This window comes from Polyodon spathula, chromosome 5, assembly GCF_017654505.1.
Source record: "Polyodon spathula isolate WHYD16114869_AA chromosome 5, ASM1765450v1, whole genome shotgun sequence".
Classification (NCBI taxonomy): Eukaryota; Metazoa; Chordata; class Actinopteri; order Acipenseriformes; family Polyodontidae; genus Polyodon; species Polyodon spathula.
This window is the reverse complement of record NC_054538.1, coordinates 25,995,060-26,017,393: the sequence shown is the minus strand read 5'-3', so window position 1 is coordinate 26,017,393 and position 22,334 is coordinate 25,995,060. Positions and strand designations below refer to the sequence as shown.

Genomic DNA, 22,334 nt, shown 5'->3' with positions numbered 1-22,334 from the left:
TATGAACATAATTTAGATCTTTTATGTAACATCATGTAATCAAATAAACTGCAAAATTATATCACAGAAGTCTACCAGAAGCCATAATAGTAGTACAGTCATTTTAGATTAATAATTTTTTATTTTATTTTGTGTCAGTTTTTCATTAAGTATATGGAAAACTTGAGCAGTATGTAATTCAATATGTTAACATAACATTATTAGGCAGGTATCAATTGACTTTATGAAGCAATATGTGTTAAATCTATAGGGTGATGCAAAATGTTTGGCCATAACTGTACAATTTTGCAGTTTAATATTTGTTTCTAAATATATATGTGGCCTATTAAGTTACGCTGCTAATTTTTTGTTATGATTGTATTGTGTAAATGGTGAAATGCAATATAGTTTACAAAACAATTGATTGATTTTGTTATATTTTTTGTGAGTTTACAAATATGTTTGACAACATTGTATACCGTCAGTTTGAACCGACGCAGGTTTTGGTTTAATTAATTACTATAAATGAAAGTGAAAATATGGTACAAAGGTTAAATATTTTTAACTTGATAAATGTGCATTAAAGAAAGAAATAAGTTATTTATAGTTTTAAGTACAACAGAAATATTGACGTCATAAACTATGAGACCGTCGAGTAGTTTTTAAACTGTCAAAGAACAATTGTAATCTTCACAGAGACAGATTTGTTAAAAGTGCCTAAAAACCATGAATTGTGGATGTTGTCGAGTGATTTGAAAATGAGACGTTATGTATTTGAAAGTGGTCTCGGGGTGTACAGGAGTCAAATATTGGTCAAAGGTCAAGTATAATCTTCTAGAGGAATATGTCATTTTGACGTCTCTACTGTGGTATTATGTCTTATTTTTCAAATGGCTCAGGGTGGAAATATAGCCTTGATCCATGTATTTTAAAAGTTAATGTTGGAGAAATTCAGTTGGGTGTGAAAAATTTGCTTTTTCCTAATTTCAATCACAGTCCATTCACAGCTCAGCTCTTTCTCTTGCGTTAGCTTTTTTCTTTCTCCTCCTCCTACTCACTTTTTTCATATACCGTGTGCCTCTGTGTCAGTCCCCTCTAGGGGGATAGTGATTCTCACTTCCCCGACCTAGAGTTCCCATAACTCCACAGGTTCTTCGTGCGGTCAGAAGGGACCACCAGCCACACTATTCTTTCACAGCTTATGTGCTTTATCTTGCCTCAAGAAAGAAGGCTCTCTTTTATCCTCCTGAGACGTGGCCATCACACTCATAGTACTCGAGTCCCATAAATCACAATTATTTGGTTTCTTTCAGATTCTCTTTTCTTCCTTACATCAAGGCTTTGTATGAGCCTTTCAGTCCTCTGAGGTTTGAACCTGGTCGCTAACTGGGACCCAGTCATGAGACAATACTTATAACGACTTTCCAATAAGTCAGAGGACTGTGTTTTAAAGGGCCAGACTCGACTCCATATGGAAGGCTCTCTCGATTGGAGTCTGGTCCGTCCTTTTCTTTATCTCTCCCCTGCTCTAGAGGCTGAGCCTCAAATCCTAAGTAGGAAAACACTCCCTTCCTCTCGCAGCACTGGTTCCAACCTTGACTAGTTCAAAGATAACGCTATTACAAAGATGACCTATTGTAGTACGAATCATGCATGACGAATGTAATCATTGCCTGTCTGTTATCTTCACACAAACTACAACCAGGCAACAGGCGAGAGGAGCAATCTGCGCTGGATAGTTTTTTTTTTCAAGAGAAAAGCTATGTAATTACTGTATTTAGCATGTAAGTGTACATTCTTTCCTTTTTCATTTCTTTATTGTTTTCTTTTAAATATACCTGTAGCAGGGTGATTGTCCTGCACAGGGGGAAATTAGTGTTGGTGTAATTTATATGTGGAAACAGGTTTGTTTTGTGTACTTTTTGGAGATGTTATGTTTGATCAAATTATTGTTTACAGACGGGTACTCGATTGAGACTTGCTGACTGCTTGCCTTCGGTTTGTGTCCTCTGTGGCTGACTGTCGTTGGTAGCATCACATGACCCGTTTGTTTACTTTCTTTTTTTTTTGTTTAATAAATCCTGCGTGCCTGTGCCAACTCCCATGTCTCTGTCTTGCAATGTGGTTACCCACACATCACACATGTGACACGAGAACCTTGTCACAATACTGTTTAAATGTTCATCAATATGAAGGAATCTTCATAAAAGTACTTTAAATTGATGTTTAATTCAAATGTGCTGTTTTGTCAGTATTCTGATATAGAAAACTGCCAAACCCTATTATAGTGAACACCCTGATATAACGAACATTTCTCCAGGTCCCATGGGGGTTCATTACAGTGAAGTTAGCCTGTATAATATAATACAGACACACACACGCACACACACACACACACACTCACACACACACACACACACACACACACACACACACACACACACACACACACACATACACACACACTGGAAACTGAAATGTATATGCTATCTATGGTGTTGTTATTGTATTTATATTATCTATTTGCAAGCTTTTCATTGCAAACAATGTTAAGAATATCTTAAGCAAAGCCTCAAAACTAGGGGAGTTTGGGTTGTTTTTACAATACAACAATCTTAATTAATACATGTTCTAGCCAGGCATTGCATCACAGACAAGGAAAATGTGCAGTATCCCCAGTATCCACATGTGTAATAGCTTGTCTTCTGCCATTATTGTAAAGTGTAAAAAGGTGTCAAGGAAATAAATAAAACCAAATAGCAAAATACCTGTTTTTAGATCTCTACATCAAGACAATTTAAATGTAATTAAGAAGACATTGTAAAATAAATGCATATGTAGAGCCTCTGACCATACATAGTGAAGTGTATTATTAATGTAGGCTAACCAAAGGTGTGCTCTTTCTCTATAGCAAATCTGATCAGCCAATCAGCAATACTTGGCATGGTGATCTTAGAAAGCAGCAGGTGGATAACTCTGCTTCCCCGATGGAGTCAAGGGAAAACACAGATTTATTCCTAAGTGAATTACAGTACAGGCGTATCACAGCTGTATCTGAATAAAGACATGTATTTACTTTGTCAACATTTTTAAAGATATTCAAGAATGCGAAATTAGAAAAACATATTTTTCTACATGTGGTGTGTACAGAAATAAGGCAACTATTACACATGTGGGTACCTGAAGAGACCACACTATGCTTCAATGTTTAGGTAGGCTCTGTCTAAGTTGAGATTTCTGTAGTGTAAAAATGTAACCCTGATTTCCCTAGTTATCTTAATATTTTTGCAACGAATAAGCATTTTACCAGATACTCTACATTTACATGTTGCCACTCCATAGCAGCATATCAAAGTGAAATATTATTGAGAGTGTAACAGTGTATATATATATATATCTATATATATTCTATATATATATATCGATATATATAGATCATTCATATCATAGTATATTATACATAAAATGTATTGGTTTGCATTACCAGGGTAGTTTTTTGATAAAAGTCCAAGAGGAAATATTAAAGGCAAGCTTCACTAACCCAATTTAGCATTAATCTTGGATTACCTGCCATAAAGCAAAATTACGTAGTCCAAGACTGACACAGTGCAGGAGGAAACAGAGAAAGAAAATTAACATTCTTCTTACTGGAAATCAGAACCTATCCTCTTCCCATTCTCAGGGACCCCCGGGTCGGGACAAATATCAGCAGCCACTGCTATGCCACCTTGACTCACTGCAGGAAAGAAAACAAAATACACAGCATGTCAATGTCAACCTCAAGGTCACACAAATCCAGTTTAGGTATATCCTATATTATATATACGTATATATCTACTATATATATATATATGCATGCCCGCTTGACGCAGAGGGCCAAGGGCGTCTGGGCCCTGGAGAGATAGTGAGGTGTATCGTGGCTATTGTGACATATTTTCTCTGACGAGAAAACGTTCCTCGCATACAGAATACAGAAACATACAGCCTAATGCAATGGATGGTCGGGACGACGACCGGAAGGGGGACACGTGATATCCTACTATAGATAGATAGATAGATAGATAGATAGATAGATAGATAGATAGATAGATAGATAGATAGATAGATAACTAATCTATTTAAATGATACCATTTTATAAAGTTGTTCATTGTAAATTATTTAATAATGGTTCTATACATTGGTTTTTGCTTATCGATCCGAAAGTAGTTAAAAGGCTTTATATATTTATATAATATATATATATATATATATATATATATATATATATATATATATATATATATATATATATATATATATAGTACTTATATATACAGCTCTGGAAAAAATTAAGAGACAAACTGAAAATTTTTCTTAAATCAGCATCTCTACATGTATGGCAGCAATTCCTTTCCAGTGTCTGTTGAATTCCAACACAGGCACATCTTATTCTACTGAATGAGGTACTGATTAGGGGATCACCTGAACCAAATCTTATTTAACGAGGAAAAGTATAAAAACCACTCCTGTGGTCATCACTGTCCTCTTGCAATAGGACCAGCTGGTTGGCAAAACAGTGCTTCTAGTACCTCAAAAGTAATTGGATTAAAAAAATAACTATTGACCATGCCCAAAGAGTTGAAAAGGAAAGTTTTGAGTGAGGAAAAGAAGGGTTCAATTCTGGCTTTACTGGCAGAGGGATACATTGAGCGTCAGGTTGCTTCTCCTTAAAATTTCAAAGACGCCGGTTCATAAGAACAAGGTCAAACAGCACCCATTGGGGACAACAAAGCTACAGACCGGCAGAGGGCGAAAATGACTCTCCACTGACCGGGATGACCGCCAAGTCATTCGAATGTCATTCAGCAACCGTAGGATGACATCAAGTGACCTACAAAAAGAATGGCAAACGGCAGCTGGGGTGAAGTGCATGGCAAGGACATTTCGAAACAGGCTCCTAGGGGCAGGGCTGTAGTCATGCAAAGCTAGAAAAAAGACCTTCATCAATGAGAAGCAAAGAAGAGCCAGCCTGAGGTTTGCAAAAGACCGTAAGGATTGGACCGTAGAGGACTGGAGTAAGGTCATCTTCTCCGATGAGTCCAATTTTCAGCTTTGCCCAACACCTGGTCGTCTAATGGTTAGACGGAGACCTGGAGAGGCCTACAAGCCACAGTGTCTCGCACCCACTGTGAAATGTTGTGGAGGATCGGTGATGATCTGGGGGTGCTTCAGCAAGGCTGGAATCGGGCAGATTTGTCTTTGTGAAGGACGCATGAATCAAGCCAAGTACAAGGTTGTCCTGGAAGAAAACTTGCTTCCTTCTCCTCTGACAATGTTCCCCAACTCTCCGGATTGGTTTTTCCAGCAGGACAATGCTCCACGCCACACAGCCAGGTCAATCAAGGTGTGGATGGAGGACCACCAGATCAAGACCCTGTCATGGCCAGCCCAATCTCCAGACCTGAACCCCATTGAAAACCTCTGGAATGTGATCAAGAGGAAGATGGATGGTCAAGATGGATGGCATAAAGTCACCCCACCAAATATTGATTTCTGAACTCTTCCTAAGTTAAAATATTAGTATTGTGTTGTTTAAAAATGAATATGAACTTATTTTCTTTGCGTTATTCAAGGTCTGACAACACTGCATATTTTTTGTTATTTTGACCAGTTGTCATTTTCTGCAAATAAATGCTCTAAATGACAATATTTTTATTTGGAATTTGGGAGAAATGTTGTCAGTAGTTTATAGAATAAAACAAAACTGTTCATTTTACCCAACACATACCTATAAAGAGTAAAACCAGAGAAACTGATAATTTTGCAGTGGTCTCTTAATTTTTTCCAGAGCTATATATATATATATAATTATATATATATATATATATATATATATATATATATATATATATATATATATATATATATATATATAGTACTTTATACTTGCCTTACAGACATCAAACGTTGGATGTCACAGAATTTTCTAATGTTGAATTTAGATAAAACAGAGGTTATGTTAGTGGGATCACAGAACCAACTAAAAGGAAATGTGGGATTACATGAGCTCGACCCTTGCAACCTCTCATCAAAACTTAAAAAGGGAAATTAAGAGTTTGGGGGTCATCTTTGATCCCCTTCTATCAGTTTTTTTTTTACTATTTGAGAAATATAGCCAAACTTAGACCAATTATTTCCATACCTGGTGCTGAGAGACTAATGCATGCCTTTGTTTAATCTAGAATTGATTATTTAATGCAATTTTTTTTCTGGAGTCCCACAAAGTGTGTTATCCCGCTAGCAGCTTGTTCAGAATACCGCTGTGAGAATTGTGACTAAAACCAGGAAAAGTGAACATATCACCCTGTTTTGGCCTCTATACACTGGCTCCCTGTGCAGTATAAAATTGATTTTAAGATTTAGCTGTTAACACAACATCCTCAGTAGATTACCACTTAGTTATTTGCAGCAGGTACTGACCCTCATATCTTCCAAAATGTACCCTGAGAGCAGAAGATACGGGAGGTAGGGCATTTTTCTTGTAGAGCTCCAAAATTATGGAATGCTCTGCATTCGTTTGTCAGGGAAGCTGGGACCACTACAGTTTACCAGCCAAGACCAAGAACGTGCTTTTATAAAATGGCTTTCTTATCTTAGTGGGTTTCAGTGTAACTTTAAAATTGCTGCTTTTGTATTGTTATGTGTATACTGTTATTTAAATCTGTTATTTAAATGGTCTGATTGTGGCAGCTGTATGTTTGATATTCTATATGTGGTTTGTTCTTTTTATCTGCTGTGTACTGTACAGTGCTTTGCGATACTTTTTTATAAAAAGCGCTATATAATAAATAATAAATAAATAAATACATAAATAAATAAGCAGGCAGTTTCCTAATCAATCTCATGTACTGCTATGCAAATGATACCCAACTTAAATCTTTGTAGGCGATGAGTTAATCTGTCAAAATGAGTGACAATCTTAATGATTTTTTTTTTTTTAAGTTAAAGAATCTAAAATAAATTAGAGCAATCTAAACAGAAGATTCTACCCAGACAGAAAAATGTGGATGATACAAAGATATTGATAGGCATTATATCAGAATGTGCTGGCATATACAGTGCACAGTGACAAACAGTGTTCAAGCAAGATCATGGACCATTAGTTTCAATGAAAGCTAAGAAAAAAAATATTATATCCACCTGTGAGATAGCAGGGAGGGGGTTAAAATCCTCCCTGCTTTAAAAACATGTGAAAATGCACTTTTGGGTGAATGGGCTAAGGGTTTTTATTGTTTAATTGTTTAATCATTTAATTGTTTAATTGTTTGGTTATCCCCTGCACCTGGTGGTAATTGTAAATTAGAACCAGGTGCAAGGTATTTAAGAGAGGCAGCCAGTCTGCTCAGTGCTGCTGAGTGAGGAGCCTGACTGTGTGTGTGAGCAGTCGTATTGAAGAAAGGTATCTTGTGGAACTTTTTTGTATTTTGTGTGTATTTGTGGCAGGTAAACAGCATATCTGTCCTGTGAGCTAGTTAGGACCTTGCAACAAGTGTTCAGTTAGTGCTCCGAAGGACCTAGGTGTTTATTTTGTCTTTTTGCTTTGTTTTTGCTTATAAGTTGTGCATCCGCACTATTTTTCTTTCAAACCTGTGTGTGTAATGTGATTTTCAGAAGGAACAAGAACCCAAGCAGATCTGTGTGGTGATTTGGCCGTCACACCACCCAATTAATTTCAGGGACACTGACTCACAAAAGACAAAAGTCAATATTTCATTTTTTAAACAAGAACAATGAGGCTGCAAGGGCTTCCAAAACAAATGTCTGTCTTTGGTGGAAAATACAGTCAAACTATGACACTAACATGTTAAGAAAAAAAATAACAATACTAAAGCAACATCGTAGCAGTTTCTGTGTTACTATTTAGTCAGCTTTATAGTTTGAGTAAACTAAACCTATTTACAGTCTGCATTGTCCATTTTATTCAGTTTGTGTTTGCAACTGACTCTGAGCCCACTAGTTGTCAGCATGGCTCTTTTAACCAAAAAAGTTGGCCAGCTCAGATTGTTGACAATACAGTTGTAAAGAATAATGACGATTACTTTGTACCTTTCACGAGAAAGCAAAGAATGTATTTTTTATTTATTTTTATAATCAAAGCCAAAAAAGTAATTAAAAAAGAAAATCTACATATACACCTGTCAATTGTGAATATGCTGCATGCGGTAGCTAGGTATGGATCATATAGAACATAAGAAAGTTTAGGAATGAGAGGAGGCCATTCGGCCCATCTTGCTTGTTTGGCTGTTAGTAGCTTATTGATCCCAAAATCTCATCAAGCAGCTTCTTGAAGGAACAATTACTGCTGAGTTGGTTCCAGCCTCTCAATTATCTGTGTAAAAAAGTGCCTCCTATTTTCTGTTCTGAATGCCCCTTTGTCTAATCTGCATTTGTGACCCCTGGTCCTTGTTTCATTTTTCAGGACGAAAAAGTCCTTTGGGTCGACATAGAAATGTCTGGATAGCTAATTATAGCCTGTCTAGAAATTGCCAGAAACATGTGACCAATAAGTGCGGGTTTCAATAAAATAAAAATAAAAAAACAGTGTGTGTTCGTCTTTACCCTCCCGAGTCAGTGCGGGGGTGGTAGTGGTGAGCTGAGCCTAAATAATAATTGGGCATTTCAAATTGGGAGAAAATAACAAAAATAACTGGCAATGACTAAATAAAAAAAAAAATAAGGTCAGTACAAGAAGGAGATTTATATTCCACATTTTATTAATCTGTATTTCTACCTGTGCAAACCGGCAAAGGCCACATTATCTCTGAATTAGAGTATTCTAATCTAGATTTAAAAAAAAAAAAAAGTCATGTTAGCAACTGATTTAAATTACACATAGGCCTACTGGAAGGAGCAAATGTTACGCGTGGATTCAATCTGCCACTTTTAAACATGTATACTCCTCTGTTTAGATGAGCCAAGTGATAATTTGTTTCTACCTACCTCAAAGAGTAAATTATATACTGATTAGTAGCAAATGTGAACTAATTTTTAAAAAAAAAATGTAAATGTGGCAGCCTTAATCCCAATTGATGTTTTATACATAATAATACAGAATACAATAATACATTTTACAGACTAGAATCGTGTGTTCTAACAGTGGTATGCCACTGATGAGCAATGAACAAAATCCAGTATCTTGAAAATGTGTGTACAAGCAAAATTATTTAAATCAGACATCTAATAATACAAGGATGTCTCCTACTGTAGGTGTAACATATTTATGGGCATGTATATTTTGATGATTAGAATAACATTAAATAGACTCCAAATGCTTCAGAAGTATGTTAATTCCATAAAAAAAAAAATCAGAGAAGGAATCTATGCTAAAAATAATTAACCCTTCAGTACTTTTAAGACGTTATATAATTACAGTATGGGTATAGTCACTGCAATGCATAGCTCAATGCTGTGAGAAGTAAGAATTTCAATCTTTTTAACTTGTTAAGCTTTTTATGCCATTGACACCTACTGGTGATATCCAGGATAAGCTTTTACATCAACCTGTCCTTGTAAAAAAACAAAAATGAATTAAATAGTTTTTAAAATAATGTTTTCAGAAACAGGAAAACATTAGTATATTCCATTTGGTGTGCTTATCTACTAATCTGTACATCTATTTTGTACTAAATTAGTTAAATATCAACAGTCACTAAACAAACCACACCCTCCAACAGCATTTAGAAAACTGCATTGAAACGTGTTATAGTGGCAGTGAGAGATGAGACGCCCTTGTTTTTCATGGACCCAAGGAAATGTGTTTCAGTGGAGGTTTCGACATTCTGCTATGTCCTCTACAGTGGAGAACATGTTCGTTATCTATAGTTGACTACTATAGGTGACAGATCACAGTCTGATGTTACCAATGTCTCATACACATGTGGATTTAAAGACATGTGACTGAAATACTGAAATTCAAAACAAGCATAGAGTATGTGTTAGAATTTAAAATATACCTAGAATAGTAAAACCTTGAGAGTCTCTGAACAAGATGAATAAAATTATATCCAACAGTACAGTTCCTTCTTCCAACTTTTGCCAATTGCATCAACAAGTGTATTACACAAACATTGTTCAGATTTATTTTTGTAAATGTGTAAAACCACCAGCAGTAAACTCAACTTAATACTGATTTTAAAAGGAAGTGGTACCACATCATTGTATGCAGTCATCACCCAATATTTTATTTTAATGCATGAATGGATGATAAAAAAAAGAAAATATGACCATTTGTTTTGACAGTACAACCAAACTATTCAGGTTATTGATTTCAGTCTTTTACTAACAGCTAATGACCAGGACCCCTGTTGCCGTCATTAAGACTTTAGTATTGTTAAAATATTGTGGGCCCTATTTAGCAGTCCTCAAACCCCTAAGGCAATCGCAAAACACTTTTGAGAACAGTTAGCGCATCAGAATCAGGCGCACGTGTTGGCAAACAGACTTTGCCCACAAGTGTGATTTAGCAACATGTGTTTTTGTGCCCACTTGGCAAGTTAGCGTCAGCGCGTGACATGGGCTGAACTTGGGGAGTGTCCTCATTTAAATACAACTGTAGCAATTTAGCAAACCATCAACAACGTTAGCATTTGTGTTTCAGTAGACATGTGAAAACCAGGTCTACACTGTGTACAAATTACTATATATACTGGTGAAACTACCAGGGAAGCAGGCAAAGAAAAGAGAGAGAGAAAAAAGAGAAATTAAGAAATATGGAGTGCGCACTGGATTAATGTGATATTTTATAATGTGATACTTTGTACTGTGATTTTGTAACAGTTGTAAGTTGCCCTGAATAAGGGCATCTGCTAAGAAATAAATAAATAATAATAATTTCTACGTGGCCAGACAAAGAGTGGAGGAGAGACATCTCCAAATATTTAAGTCATCTGTCTTTTCTGTCTGACACACAATGTATGCAGAAATTTCACCTCAACAGACAAATAATCACTGACATCTGCTAACTGCTTTAGGCTGACCTGGAAGGAGACATGCGGCGAGCACACTGGTAGAACTAATGTACACGCACCAACACAGAACAGCCACTTCTATGTAAATTGTAAGGGGACCTATTCTGTCAACGTGCAAGTAGTGTGTGATCTGTGATGCAAACAACTACATCACAAATGTGTATGCTAACTATCATTGCTCTGCTCATGACTTGTTTATCCTCGCTAATTCGCAGGTGGCAGCTGCATTTCAGCGGTATGACAGTCTGAGAAGAGCTGGTTGATAAGGGATAGGGGTCTCTGGGGGAACACTACAGTACACTCCTCAGAAGGTTAACAATATCGTCATGGCTTGTTGTGTGTTACATAACAAGCATTCAATAATGGATGTTGAATTTACAGAGGGAAGATTACAGGGTTTGAAGGAAGCAGATGCTGAACTTGAAGCACCAGTGTTGGAGGTTGCAGATGCTGCAAGTGCAATAAAACAAATACAGACTTTGTTATTTTTGGATAAAACACAAATACGTACCATCAGTATATTTTAAACAGGAAAGCATTTATAGCAAAGTCAGCGACGGTGCTCACGGTGAGCTGTACATGCCTAGCTTAAGGAAAACTCTTGATTCCGATCCCGACGCCAACCCTGTTGCTCGCTTGCTCGCTCAGCAAGTGAAACAAGAAAAATATTATGTAACTTCATTTTGCTTATAGGTTTATATTTTTATTTCGTAAGTATTCATTGTCACCCCAGACTGCTAAAAAAAATGCAGTCTTGTTGAGGTTCTTCCCTCTTTTTTTTTGGTTTCAAAATTCCCTCCATTCGCTATCGTAGATGCACAGGTCCTCTTAAAGGGAATGACGAGTCCTTATTGGTTGTAACCTTACTCCCCCCACTATGCTTTTATTGGCTGGGCACATGATTCTCTATTTGATGTGCATTAGCCCAAGCATGAGACCAGACTTCTAAATCCCGTTTTCCTGCATTATCGCAGAGCTCCGCAATCGCGTCATTTCTGCCCTAATGAAAGCGGCTGCGCACATATTTGCTAAATAGGGCCCAGTATGTTGTTTTTACATAAGTTTTTCTGCTTTATATGGGGCTATGCTTTGTATGTGTATTTTATTTTTCTTCTATTTGAATTGTGTAAGTTATCATTATAAAGGCAAACTTGTGGAAAGTTACTAATAAGGACACATTCCTTATTTAGGTAATATATATAAATATATATATATATATAGATATATACATATATATATATCATATATATATATATAATATATATATATATATATATATATTCTATATAAATTCTATTAGAAGTAATCGTCACTTATCTACACAAATACCTCACGAAATCCATATAAACAAATCCATGGAGTTAGAACGGTTGTGGGATTAACAATTGCAGAATCCTTGCTATTTCCTGTGACCAGGACTGGTAGCCCGGGAGTCTGACCCATATGACTGTACCAGGGCATCTCTGTGCCAAGATTAAAACCTCTTAACCTCTGTAAATATTGTAAATACTTAAACATATACCTTGTGTGAAACTGACTTTTTGTTTCTCCCATTCTCAACACTTATCGGTACTGTCTACCCTTAGTGCCTACAGATATAAATCATATAAAATTATTAATTAGTACATTACAAATATTCATTATACAATACAATATATCATTTCAAGCATTTGTACAAATAAGGATTTGATTACATTACATTAGATTGCTTTTTTTGTTGTTGTTTACAAAAAATTACAAGGTTAGAAGTTTATATGTTCACAACAGATCTCACAGCTACACTACATTTCTTTAATGTGTCTTGACAGTAGTGCATTTCCTGCATTGATAGAAGCGTTTGTATTTTATGGAAATCATATAGAAATGAAATCCTTAGAAAAGTCCTTGTCAAATTTAGCCCGGAGGTCAAGGAAAAGGAAGGACCCAGAAGTTCATTTTATGGCAGCATGTCATTAAATTGTCAGATCTTAACGTTAAGATTGACAAGTTTGTAAACCAGCAAAGACTTGACAGTGAATGAGCACTATGGCTCGCAGACATGATGCAAATATACTCTGACAATATTAGCCTTTTTCCAACTCCGGAATCATAGGCAATGGCGGTCAATATGAAACACAGCACCACATTTAAATGGCAATGTTTTCAGACATTAACACTTTGGATTCAAATCTATCTGGTCACTTTTTTGCTAAGAATCAAATTTATCTGGTCACTTTAAGCAATCAAAAGTTCAACAAATTCCAGGTTTGATTTTGCATATGCAGTTGATTTGTAATGAAAAAAAATAAACTGATATAGCAGTGAATAGGCATTTAAATTGCAAAATGTTAAACCTTGACTATTGTTGCTGCCACATGAAGCACATATAGTTGTACATTGCTATTCAGGTAATGTCTCTGACAGTATGCTTGGCAGCAAAATAACAGACAAATAACAAGACACAATCAGAATTCCACTGCAATACAATTCTAAATTAATCATCCTCAGTCTTTTTCCTAATGATATAATACCTAGAAAAGAATGATATTCATTACTGAGAGCTGCAATTCTTTTTTTTTTGTTGTTGTTAAAACATAAAAAAGATATAATATTATGTATTGTATAAATTATGCTATAAGATGTTATACGCAAATGTCTAAGTTAAACAAGCCACAATTGACCTAACTAACAGCTCACCCTTTTTTTCTAGATTAACCATTCTACAGTTATGGGACAAATTGGGTCAGCCTTGAAAAAAAAAAAAGGTATATGATTTATGTGAATATTGTGTCATCTTTCCCTGATATATGTCCGACTAAGAGAAATGTAGAGGAGCATGCACTGGTATGGAAAAGCATCACCCACTCTTAAAAGTGCAGTTGTAATAATTTAAATTGCATCAGTATATAGATTTGACTGTTAGACCAATTGAATAGTCCACAATGGGATTACTTGGTTGTGGGTGATATTGATGTCTGATGCTGTATTGTAATGATGACTTTGCTTTTTGATTTTATGATGGAGTACCGGCATCCAGTCCTAGTCTTTCTTATAAGAAATGTATAACCTCAAACAATAGTTGACAAAAAACAATGAGAATAAAATCAAAGTGCTCTGAAGTTCTGTAAAACTCAGATAAGCTCTAAATCGGTATAGATGGTAATCTTTAAGATAATTATATGCTTCTATTCTGACTCCATTACAACATATTGGTATTACATTACAACATGAAAAAATGAACGATAAGTATGTCAGACATACCAAGATGTAACCACTGCATACAACGATCACTAACTGCACAGAGAAAATAGAAGAGATTACTGTCTGCCCTGTGGCATTTGGTGCTGCTATATTACATGTATAGTTTCAGGAGGATTCCTTACATGCACAAAGGATGTTTTTGTACCAGATATTTTATGTTGTTCATCATTTAGATATACTGTAAATGTAATTATTTTTGGAGGATTAATCCACATAGTAACAATGATATATATATATATATATATATATATATATATATATATATATATATATATATATATATATATATATATATATATATAAACATCACATATGTCTTTGACACCCTTGTTAAAACTTTGGCATTGCATATAATAGGCAAATAATCTACAGATCCACACTGAACAGGAATTAGTCCAGTGGCAGATGACATGTTATATGTTTATTTTACCAACAACAGAAAACTGGTCTTTCACAGACAGATGATATTAAGCTCATTACAGCTGACATGCTATGATGTTTGATTAGGCAGTACATTGTTTTTGAACAGAACAGAAGGCAGTCCCGTATATCTGATATATTGTTAATTTACATTTGAGGCCAATTGGACATTGACAAGAATATTGTTGTTTCCTCTTTTTACAAGTGAGTGCTATAGTTATTGTTCTATTTCACATATTAAACCTCCAGTGTGTTCTAAATTTCCATTTGGCTGCTGCAAACATCACAACTATTTTTTATGGAAATACCAAGAGACTACAAACTTGGTTCCAACTACAACATTGTCTTTTTTTAATCACTACCCATACATTCATGATTCCAACATTAAATTAAATTGTATTGGTTTTGGGGAACTCTACAATGATGGTTGTGAGGGGTTTTAACCCAGTTTAGTCAGAACCTTCAAAGTCAAAGATTTGGTTTTGTCATGTATGTAAAAAGGCCACACAACAGAACACACAATACATGTAGAGTGATGCCACACTACAGGTGCTCTATTGGTACCCATTTTTCTCCCCAATTTAAATAATGCAACTCATGACTGAACTTGGAGGATTTAAGAGGATTTAACATCAACAGGCTGTATTGCAGAGTAAAGCATTACTGTAATCTAATTACATGTTTTCAATAAATTGTAACTGTCATGAAATCTGAAAGTGCTTCAATAGTTCAAATCATGTCACATGAACATACTTTTTATATCATCTTACAAGAAAATGGTGTCAGAAGACAGATTTGATAGCTGGATTTTCAAACAGTATTTCGAGTTGCAGTGTTACCAACCTGAAAAAAAATATATCTCTGTATAATGTAAACTGTGTCTGAAGTAACTATTGTTAACTGTAACAAAAACCAATCTAACTAGTTAGAATGTTGTTCATGTAAATAGTAACTGTAACAGATTACTTTATAAAAGTAACTTGCCTCACTGTCAATGATGATGTGAAAGAATGCATGTTGCCTAGCCACTGAACCCTGGAGTCCAAATTAGGAGAATTCTAAGCTAATTGTGGGACCAACAGTATTGCATATTATACAGTACATAATTAGTAGATGTTTTAAAGGCATATGAAAAATGCATATTTACTGTAAATCTTTTGTCTACCAGACCCTAGTTCATTTGTGCTATTTTTTTTTTTAAAGCAGCAGTTTGAATGTGTATCCTTGTGCAAATATTTATGTTAATATATTGCTCATTTAGAGAGGGCTTTAATCACAATGCAGAAAAACTAAAATACTAAATGAAAATTATCTGCATTGACAAATAATGCTAATAATATCCTCCATAATGCAAGATACTATAATTTCTGGTAGCAGTAACTGATTTGTCCTCTTATCAGTGTTTTAACAATGACACTTACACAAATAGTATTTCTACAAGTTATGAAAAGAAGGGGGGATGACTTACAGACAGTATTTTTGTGGTTGGTGTCTTTACTTGGGAGCATCTTGACACCTCTGGACTTCAGTTCAATTGCTTTTTTCACTGTTAGAAAAGAAATGAAAAGTGTGTTAAAACCTGATCATGCAACAGTCTCTTGAGACAGGGGTTGTACTGACAGACTGGAGAATTGCAAACATAATACCGATCCACAAAAAGGGAGACAAAACTGAAGCAGGTAACTTCAGACCAACAAGCCTGACTTCTATTATATGTAGACATGTGGAAACTATAATAAGATCAACAATGGAAAATTACCTATATGGTAACAGTATCCTGGGAGACAATCAGTATTGTTTCAGGAAAAGTAGATTGTGTCTAACTAAACTGCTTGATTTCAGTGGATAATTGCAAAGCAGATGCCATAGTTTATTTAGATTTCCAGAAATCTTTTGACAAAGTCCTGCATAAAAGATTAATTCTCAAACTGAATGCAGTAAGGATTCAAGGAAATGCATGCACATGGATTAAGGAGTGGTTAACATGTAGGAAACAGAAAGTAGTGATTAGAGGAGAAACCTCAAAATAGAGCCGAGGTAATCGGTGGAGTACCACAGGGATCAGTATTAGGGCCTCTGCTATTCCTAATCTACATCAATGACTTAGATTGTGGTATAGTGAGTAAACTTGCTAAATTTGCAGAAGACACAAAAATAGGAGAAGGAATCTATCAAAAAGATCTAGGATTTATGTTGACTCAGAAATGTCTTAATCTAGGCAATGTGGGGAAGCTATAAAAAAGAACAACAAAATGCTTGGATATATAGTGAAAAGTGTTGAATTTAAATCAAGGGAAGTAATGCTAAAACTTTACAATATATTAGTAAGACCTCATCTAGAATATTGTGTTCAGTTCTGGTCACCTTGCTACAAAAATTATATTGCTGCTGTAGAAAGATTGCAAAGAAGAGCAACCAGAATTATTCCTGGTTTAAAAGGCATGTCATATGCAGACAGGCTCAAAGAATTGAATCATTTAGTCTTGAATAAAGCAGACTACACAGCGATCTGATTCAAGCATTCAAAATTCTAAAAGGTACTGACAATGTCGACCAATGAACTTTTTTGACCTGAAAAAAAGAAACAAGGTCTAGGTGTCACAAATGGAGATTAGATAAAGGGGCATTCAGAACAGAAAATAGGTGAATTGTGGGAGTCTGGAACCAACTCCCCAGTGATGTTGTTGAAGTTGACACCCTGATATCCTTCAAGAAGCTGCTTGATGAGATTCCGGGATCAATAAGCTACTAACAACCAAACAAGCAAGGTGGCCTGAATGGCCTCCTCTCATTTGTGAATGAATACAAAATGAATACAACATAACAACTTAGTAATTGTGTTGCTACAATTCAATAAAGTACTAATTTACTAACAGAGTCATAACCAACAAAGTAGTATACATAAAATGTAACTGAAGTGCTTTTTCAGGTTAATGTTTTTAAAATTCCTGATATGCTTTACATTTATGGAAAATTGTTTAACTGGAAAGAAAGTCTTTGTCTCCTGTAATTTTAAGCACGTACTTTAAAAACATGTAATTCTGTGACTGCATGTCACACATTGCCCACTATTCATTTGTCATACCGGTTAGTGACTAAGATAGATCAGCTTTATAACTGTAAATGACAGTCCTGTCAAGTTTCATTTTTTTGGAAATTTAGAAACATGATTTTCTTGCACAGAATGGTGACATTTCTTAAAATTTCTCTCTTAGAAAAGCCATATTCACAATGCATTCAAACAGAAGAAAAAGGTTCCTTGAACCCAAACTGGATGGTCAACTTCTTTGTCTTGACACATTTTCCATTCTCCAGCCAATCGTGCAGAAAAGGCTAACAGTCTACACCAATATTCAATGGGATGAGTCTGCAAGACTTATTTCACCTAAGATGAGCTTAGTCAGTTTCTAGCAATGTAGTCAAATTAGTACAGTGGTCAAAGTGTTTTGTTGTTGTTTTTTCTTGCCTGAGCTGTCACAGCATCATCATCATTGTACCACCTATTAAACAGGGCTACTGAATAAGACATAATCTTTTGCTTTAAAGATTGCTTAAGTGTTCTTTTTTTATTTTCCGGTATGGATTCTGCAGTGGTCTCCAATTACCCTCAAATGACCTTCTGGCAGTAGACATTTACACAAAATTCCTTTTCCATTGACTTCAGAGGCCTTAAATTAACCTTATTTCTCAGCATTTTTGAAAGGTTGTCAGTTTAAATTTCTCTTCAATAATAGTGATACTAACACAAAAAGTAACCATGGTTGGTACTCCTTAAAGTTGTACATGAGTGTAATGAGCAGGCCAGTACATGACTTCATGAAAGAAATGCCTCGAACATTTTTTGTTGTGAATTTCTGTAGAATTTTAAGTGATTATTCTGTAAGTGTGGTATTTTTGTTATTGTCATATCTTTGAAGAACTCATAATGCGTAAAACTATGTGCCTTTTTGTCATTCCCGTCTGGTATTAAGAATCTTATTTATAAAAATAAGAACTGAAAACTAGACTGAACCACTGTCCGCTGCTGATTCGGATCACTACCTGACTATATACAGGAAGTATACATTGCAGTTTTAAGGGTATTGAATGTGCAAGTGTAACTTGTCTCTTACATTTTGAAGTCTTCAGTCTCACTTTTTAAGTGAGTTGTGCTTTGTCGATCTACATTTTATAATTATTCTCTATGGAAGGGGGCTCTTGCACCTGTGATGAGTAGTTTATACACTCTGAAACACAAGGATTATTTGTGTTTCAGTGCTAACATCCAGCTTTCAAAATTATTCAGAAAAGTTACTAGTCATAATTTCAAGTGAAACAGAATATTAAAAAGAAGGTTCACAAGAACTTAAATATTACATCTTAACTAATCCTTATGCTTTCAGCATGTTCAAAATAAAATAAAGCAATCCTGTTGGTTTTGTAGCTGACTATTCCAAATGATGTTTAATTAATTTATTTCCCATAATGCTGACTTCCTTTTTTTGGGTTTTAACAAGGGAGCTGGACAAGTACATTTTTTTAAGTTTTTTTTTTTTTTTTTTTAAAGTATGATGTTACATGAGAGATGAGTTTAAATTACATTAAATATTGGCAATGGCTGTTAATTAAATTAAATTAATAGAACAATACAGTATCTCTGGATAGTTAAAGAAAAAGTATAGGGTTCATATATCATGGAAACATGCAGAAACAAGTTCTACAACTCTATGGGCAAAAATAATAAATAACCTTGAAAATGTAAAAATACCACATTTTTGATTCAAATAAAAATACATAGAAAAAATATTACATTGAAGTGTTTAGTAAATTTGGCCCAATGATCTGTTTATATATTTCTTTATAAATAGGTTGTCATCCCATTTTATTGTTACAACCATTTATTATAAAATTTAAATTGCATCCAGACATAAATCTAAATCCTAAATGTATATACTAACAGTACATACTATGCAATTGAGTTTGAAATGATGTAATTTTCATCATGTGTTGCAGTTTGATATCTGCTCAGAAAAACATGAATGTATGAATGAGACTAATTTCCTTTTTTTTTAATTATATAATTGTCCATGCTTATTTAAATTCATACCACAGGTTCATACAGTATCCATCACACTGTTTATAGCTTAGCTGATACAGAAAGCACCCCTTCAACTTCATTCATTTTTCCCAGTACTGCAAATTTTTTTGTGGTTTGGGTAAAAATGTACCTAATAATATATATTTACAACTTACAAAATGTGATTTAACAGTAGTCATATACATGGATTTTTTAGAATCTTCTAATTCTCTAAGTATTTAGGAGTTATACGGTCTGGTTTTATGGTGGAGAAAGCTAAATCCCAGCGCACCGAGAAAATGTTTTTTTTTTTTTTTTCAGTGTGCTAAAGCAATGGCAAGATGTCATGCATTAGCTATATCATAACATAACATGCATCACTGCCAATTTATTCACCCCAACTTAAGAGTTTTGCCTTCCACCTCCACAAATTGGCCCTCTTACCTTGGTATTGGGCATTAAATCCTTTCCGTCGGTGGTTGCTGTCAGATGTAAAATGCAGCCGAAGCCAATTCTTGCTACTGATTACAGGGGAGGGCAGATTCATGCCAGTCAGCCTGAAAGAAAATAAGGTTCTCATTTTAGTGGAGTAATCTTGTGTTGCAACAAGAGCTATTTTGTTTGAAGAACCAATGTTTAGCTACAAGCGATGTACAGTAAATTCGGTTAAGACATTTATCTTCAGAAAAGAAGTGACAGTTGCAAGTAAAAAAATTGAATGAACAGTTATCTGTTAATTTTAAGAGTTGCTTTAAAGCTCATAGTAGGGTTATAAAAGTGTTACAAAAGCTTTGCACAGTGTAGGGGTTGGTTACGTTTGCTTCTCATTAAAGATGAAACTGTTCTGATGTCATGGAGGGTCATTCAAACTGAATCCAGGACTTGGAAGTAATCTCTTCAAATATGTTGTCTCTTGGGCTTCTGACACTTCTTGAGTCTTACATTCGTTAAAATGGTACTCCACATAGTCTCATTGTTTACACTTTCATTTCACCTCAAATTATTGGGAGTATCTTATGACAACAGTCATAAGAGCTCTGATCAGATTCTTTTGAATGAAACGGTTACATACTGTATGTCTCAAAAATGTTCCATTATATCTTTAAGTAGGTATCTGAATTGATTAGGCAGAAACTAGAATTCCAGTCACAGCATGTTTTTTTTTTTTTTTTTTTTTTTTTATATAATTTGCCACTTCACCATCCTGTCTGTGTGTAAAGTCACAACATAAATAAACTCCCTGTGATATTCTGTGAGTGATTCTACAGTAAACCTAATTGTGGCTAGGGAATCAGAGATGTATTTTTCATCAGTGCAGTATTACTCTGTATTACTGCCACTGAAAATTTTCAACAGATCTTTGAAGTGGTCATTCCCTGATGGCAACACGGAAAAACACACACACACACACACACACACACACACACACACACACACACACACACACACACACACACAGAGCTCATTTACACCTGATCAATAACAGATTACACCTCTCTCAATTCCTTCAACATGACACTAGGCTATCATAAACACAACAATACAGACTATATTATAATAGTAATTATGATAAGAAAAGGTTGAATATTATGAAAAACACATAAAGCTATTGTTTATCTCAAATCAACATAGAATTGAAATGCCATAAGCTCCTATCTATTCACGCTTATATACTCTAATAAACAATGAAAGCAATTTCAAAATATGTTCAAGTACAGCATCCTTCATGCACAGGAATCTCAGGAAGCTTTACAAAAGAAGTACCTACAGAACTAAATTGAAACAAAAGCCTGCAAAGTGTTTGTGTCAAAATATTTGCAGCTTTAAATTGTGAAACTTGTTAAAACCTGGACAGCATTAAATGTGATGCTTAACTCTGCAGTAATATTGTTCACACTTGAGAATATTAGATTACCAGTAACACTGAAACTCTTTTTATTGTTTACAGTTTTCCAAAATGATGGAGTTTGTCAATCAAAGCTTATTTTATTATATGTCGTAAATGAAAAGCTCTCCACCTGTACAACAGATGTACTGTATGATGTTGTAACAGGACAGCGTAAATAACGAGACTCAAGAAGCCTGAAAGCTACAGTGTAAGCGCTGTGTGCGCACTTTTAACCAACAAAAACAGAATCTTATTATTATATTCTGATTGACAACACTTTTCATATCTTCTTAACATTTTACCACAATTTGTCTGTTAAATGCATTTTCTCCACTAGCCAGCAGAGACAATAAAACACAGCTCATCGTTTATTTAATAAACATAACTGGTACACACTGCCAGTGTATGTTTAAAAATGCACTATACAACATTAATATAGCATTTGGATTTCAAGACCATGTCACAGGGTTAAAGGATTTGTCACATTTCCAGTAGGAAAGCCTCTAGTAAAGATACATCACTTTGATAAACCACTAATATGCTAACATCTGCCACCATGCATATGTTATTGTCATTTAAAATGTTTTATTATTATTAGTCTTCCAAGCCAAAGGCTGGTAAGCCTATTATTATTGTTAAGGTTTTGGTTTATTATTATTATTATTATTATTACTTTTCTTCCCAAAACTTTAAACTGCTGCTGCTTCGAGGCTGTGTGACTGATCAGGTTCTGACTTGGCAGGT

General features: G+C 34.9%; 1 protein-coding gene across 1 annotated transcript in view; it reads right to left on the bottom strand.

The window, feature by feature from the left end:
- LOC121316386 (CUB and sushi domain-containing protein 1-like) overlaps positions 1 to 22,334 on the bottom strand; it is a 590,542-nt gene that overhangs the window by 226,174 nt on the left and 342,034 nt on the right. Inside the window, exons 9-11 of the mRNA XM_041251464.1 lie at positions 20,147 to 20,259; positions 16,115 to 16,192; positions 3,628 to 3,715 (exon numbers count right to left, since the gene is read on the bottom strand). Of these exons, the coding sequence (XP_041107398.1) occupies positions 3,628 to 3,715; positions 16,115 to 16,192; positions 20,147 to 20,259 (279 nt within the window). The remainder of the gene's footprint in view (positions 1 to 3,627; positions 3,716 to 16,114; positions 16,193 to 20,146; positions 20,260 to 22,334) is intronic.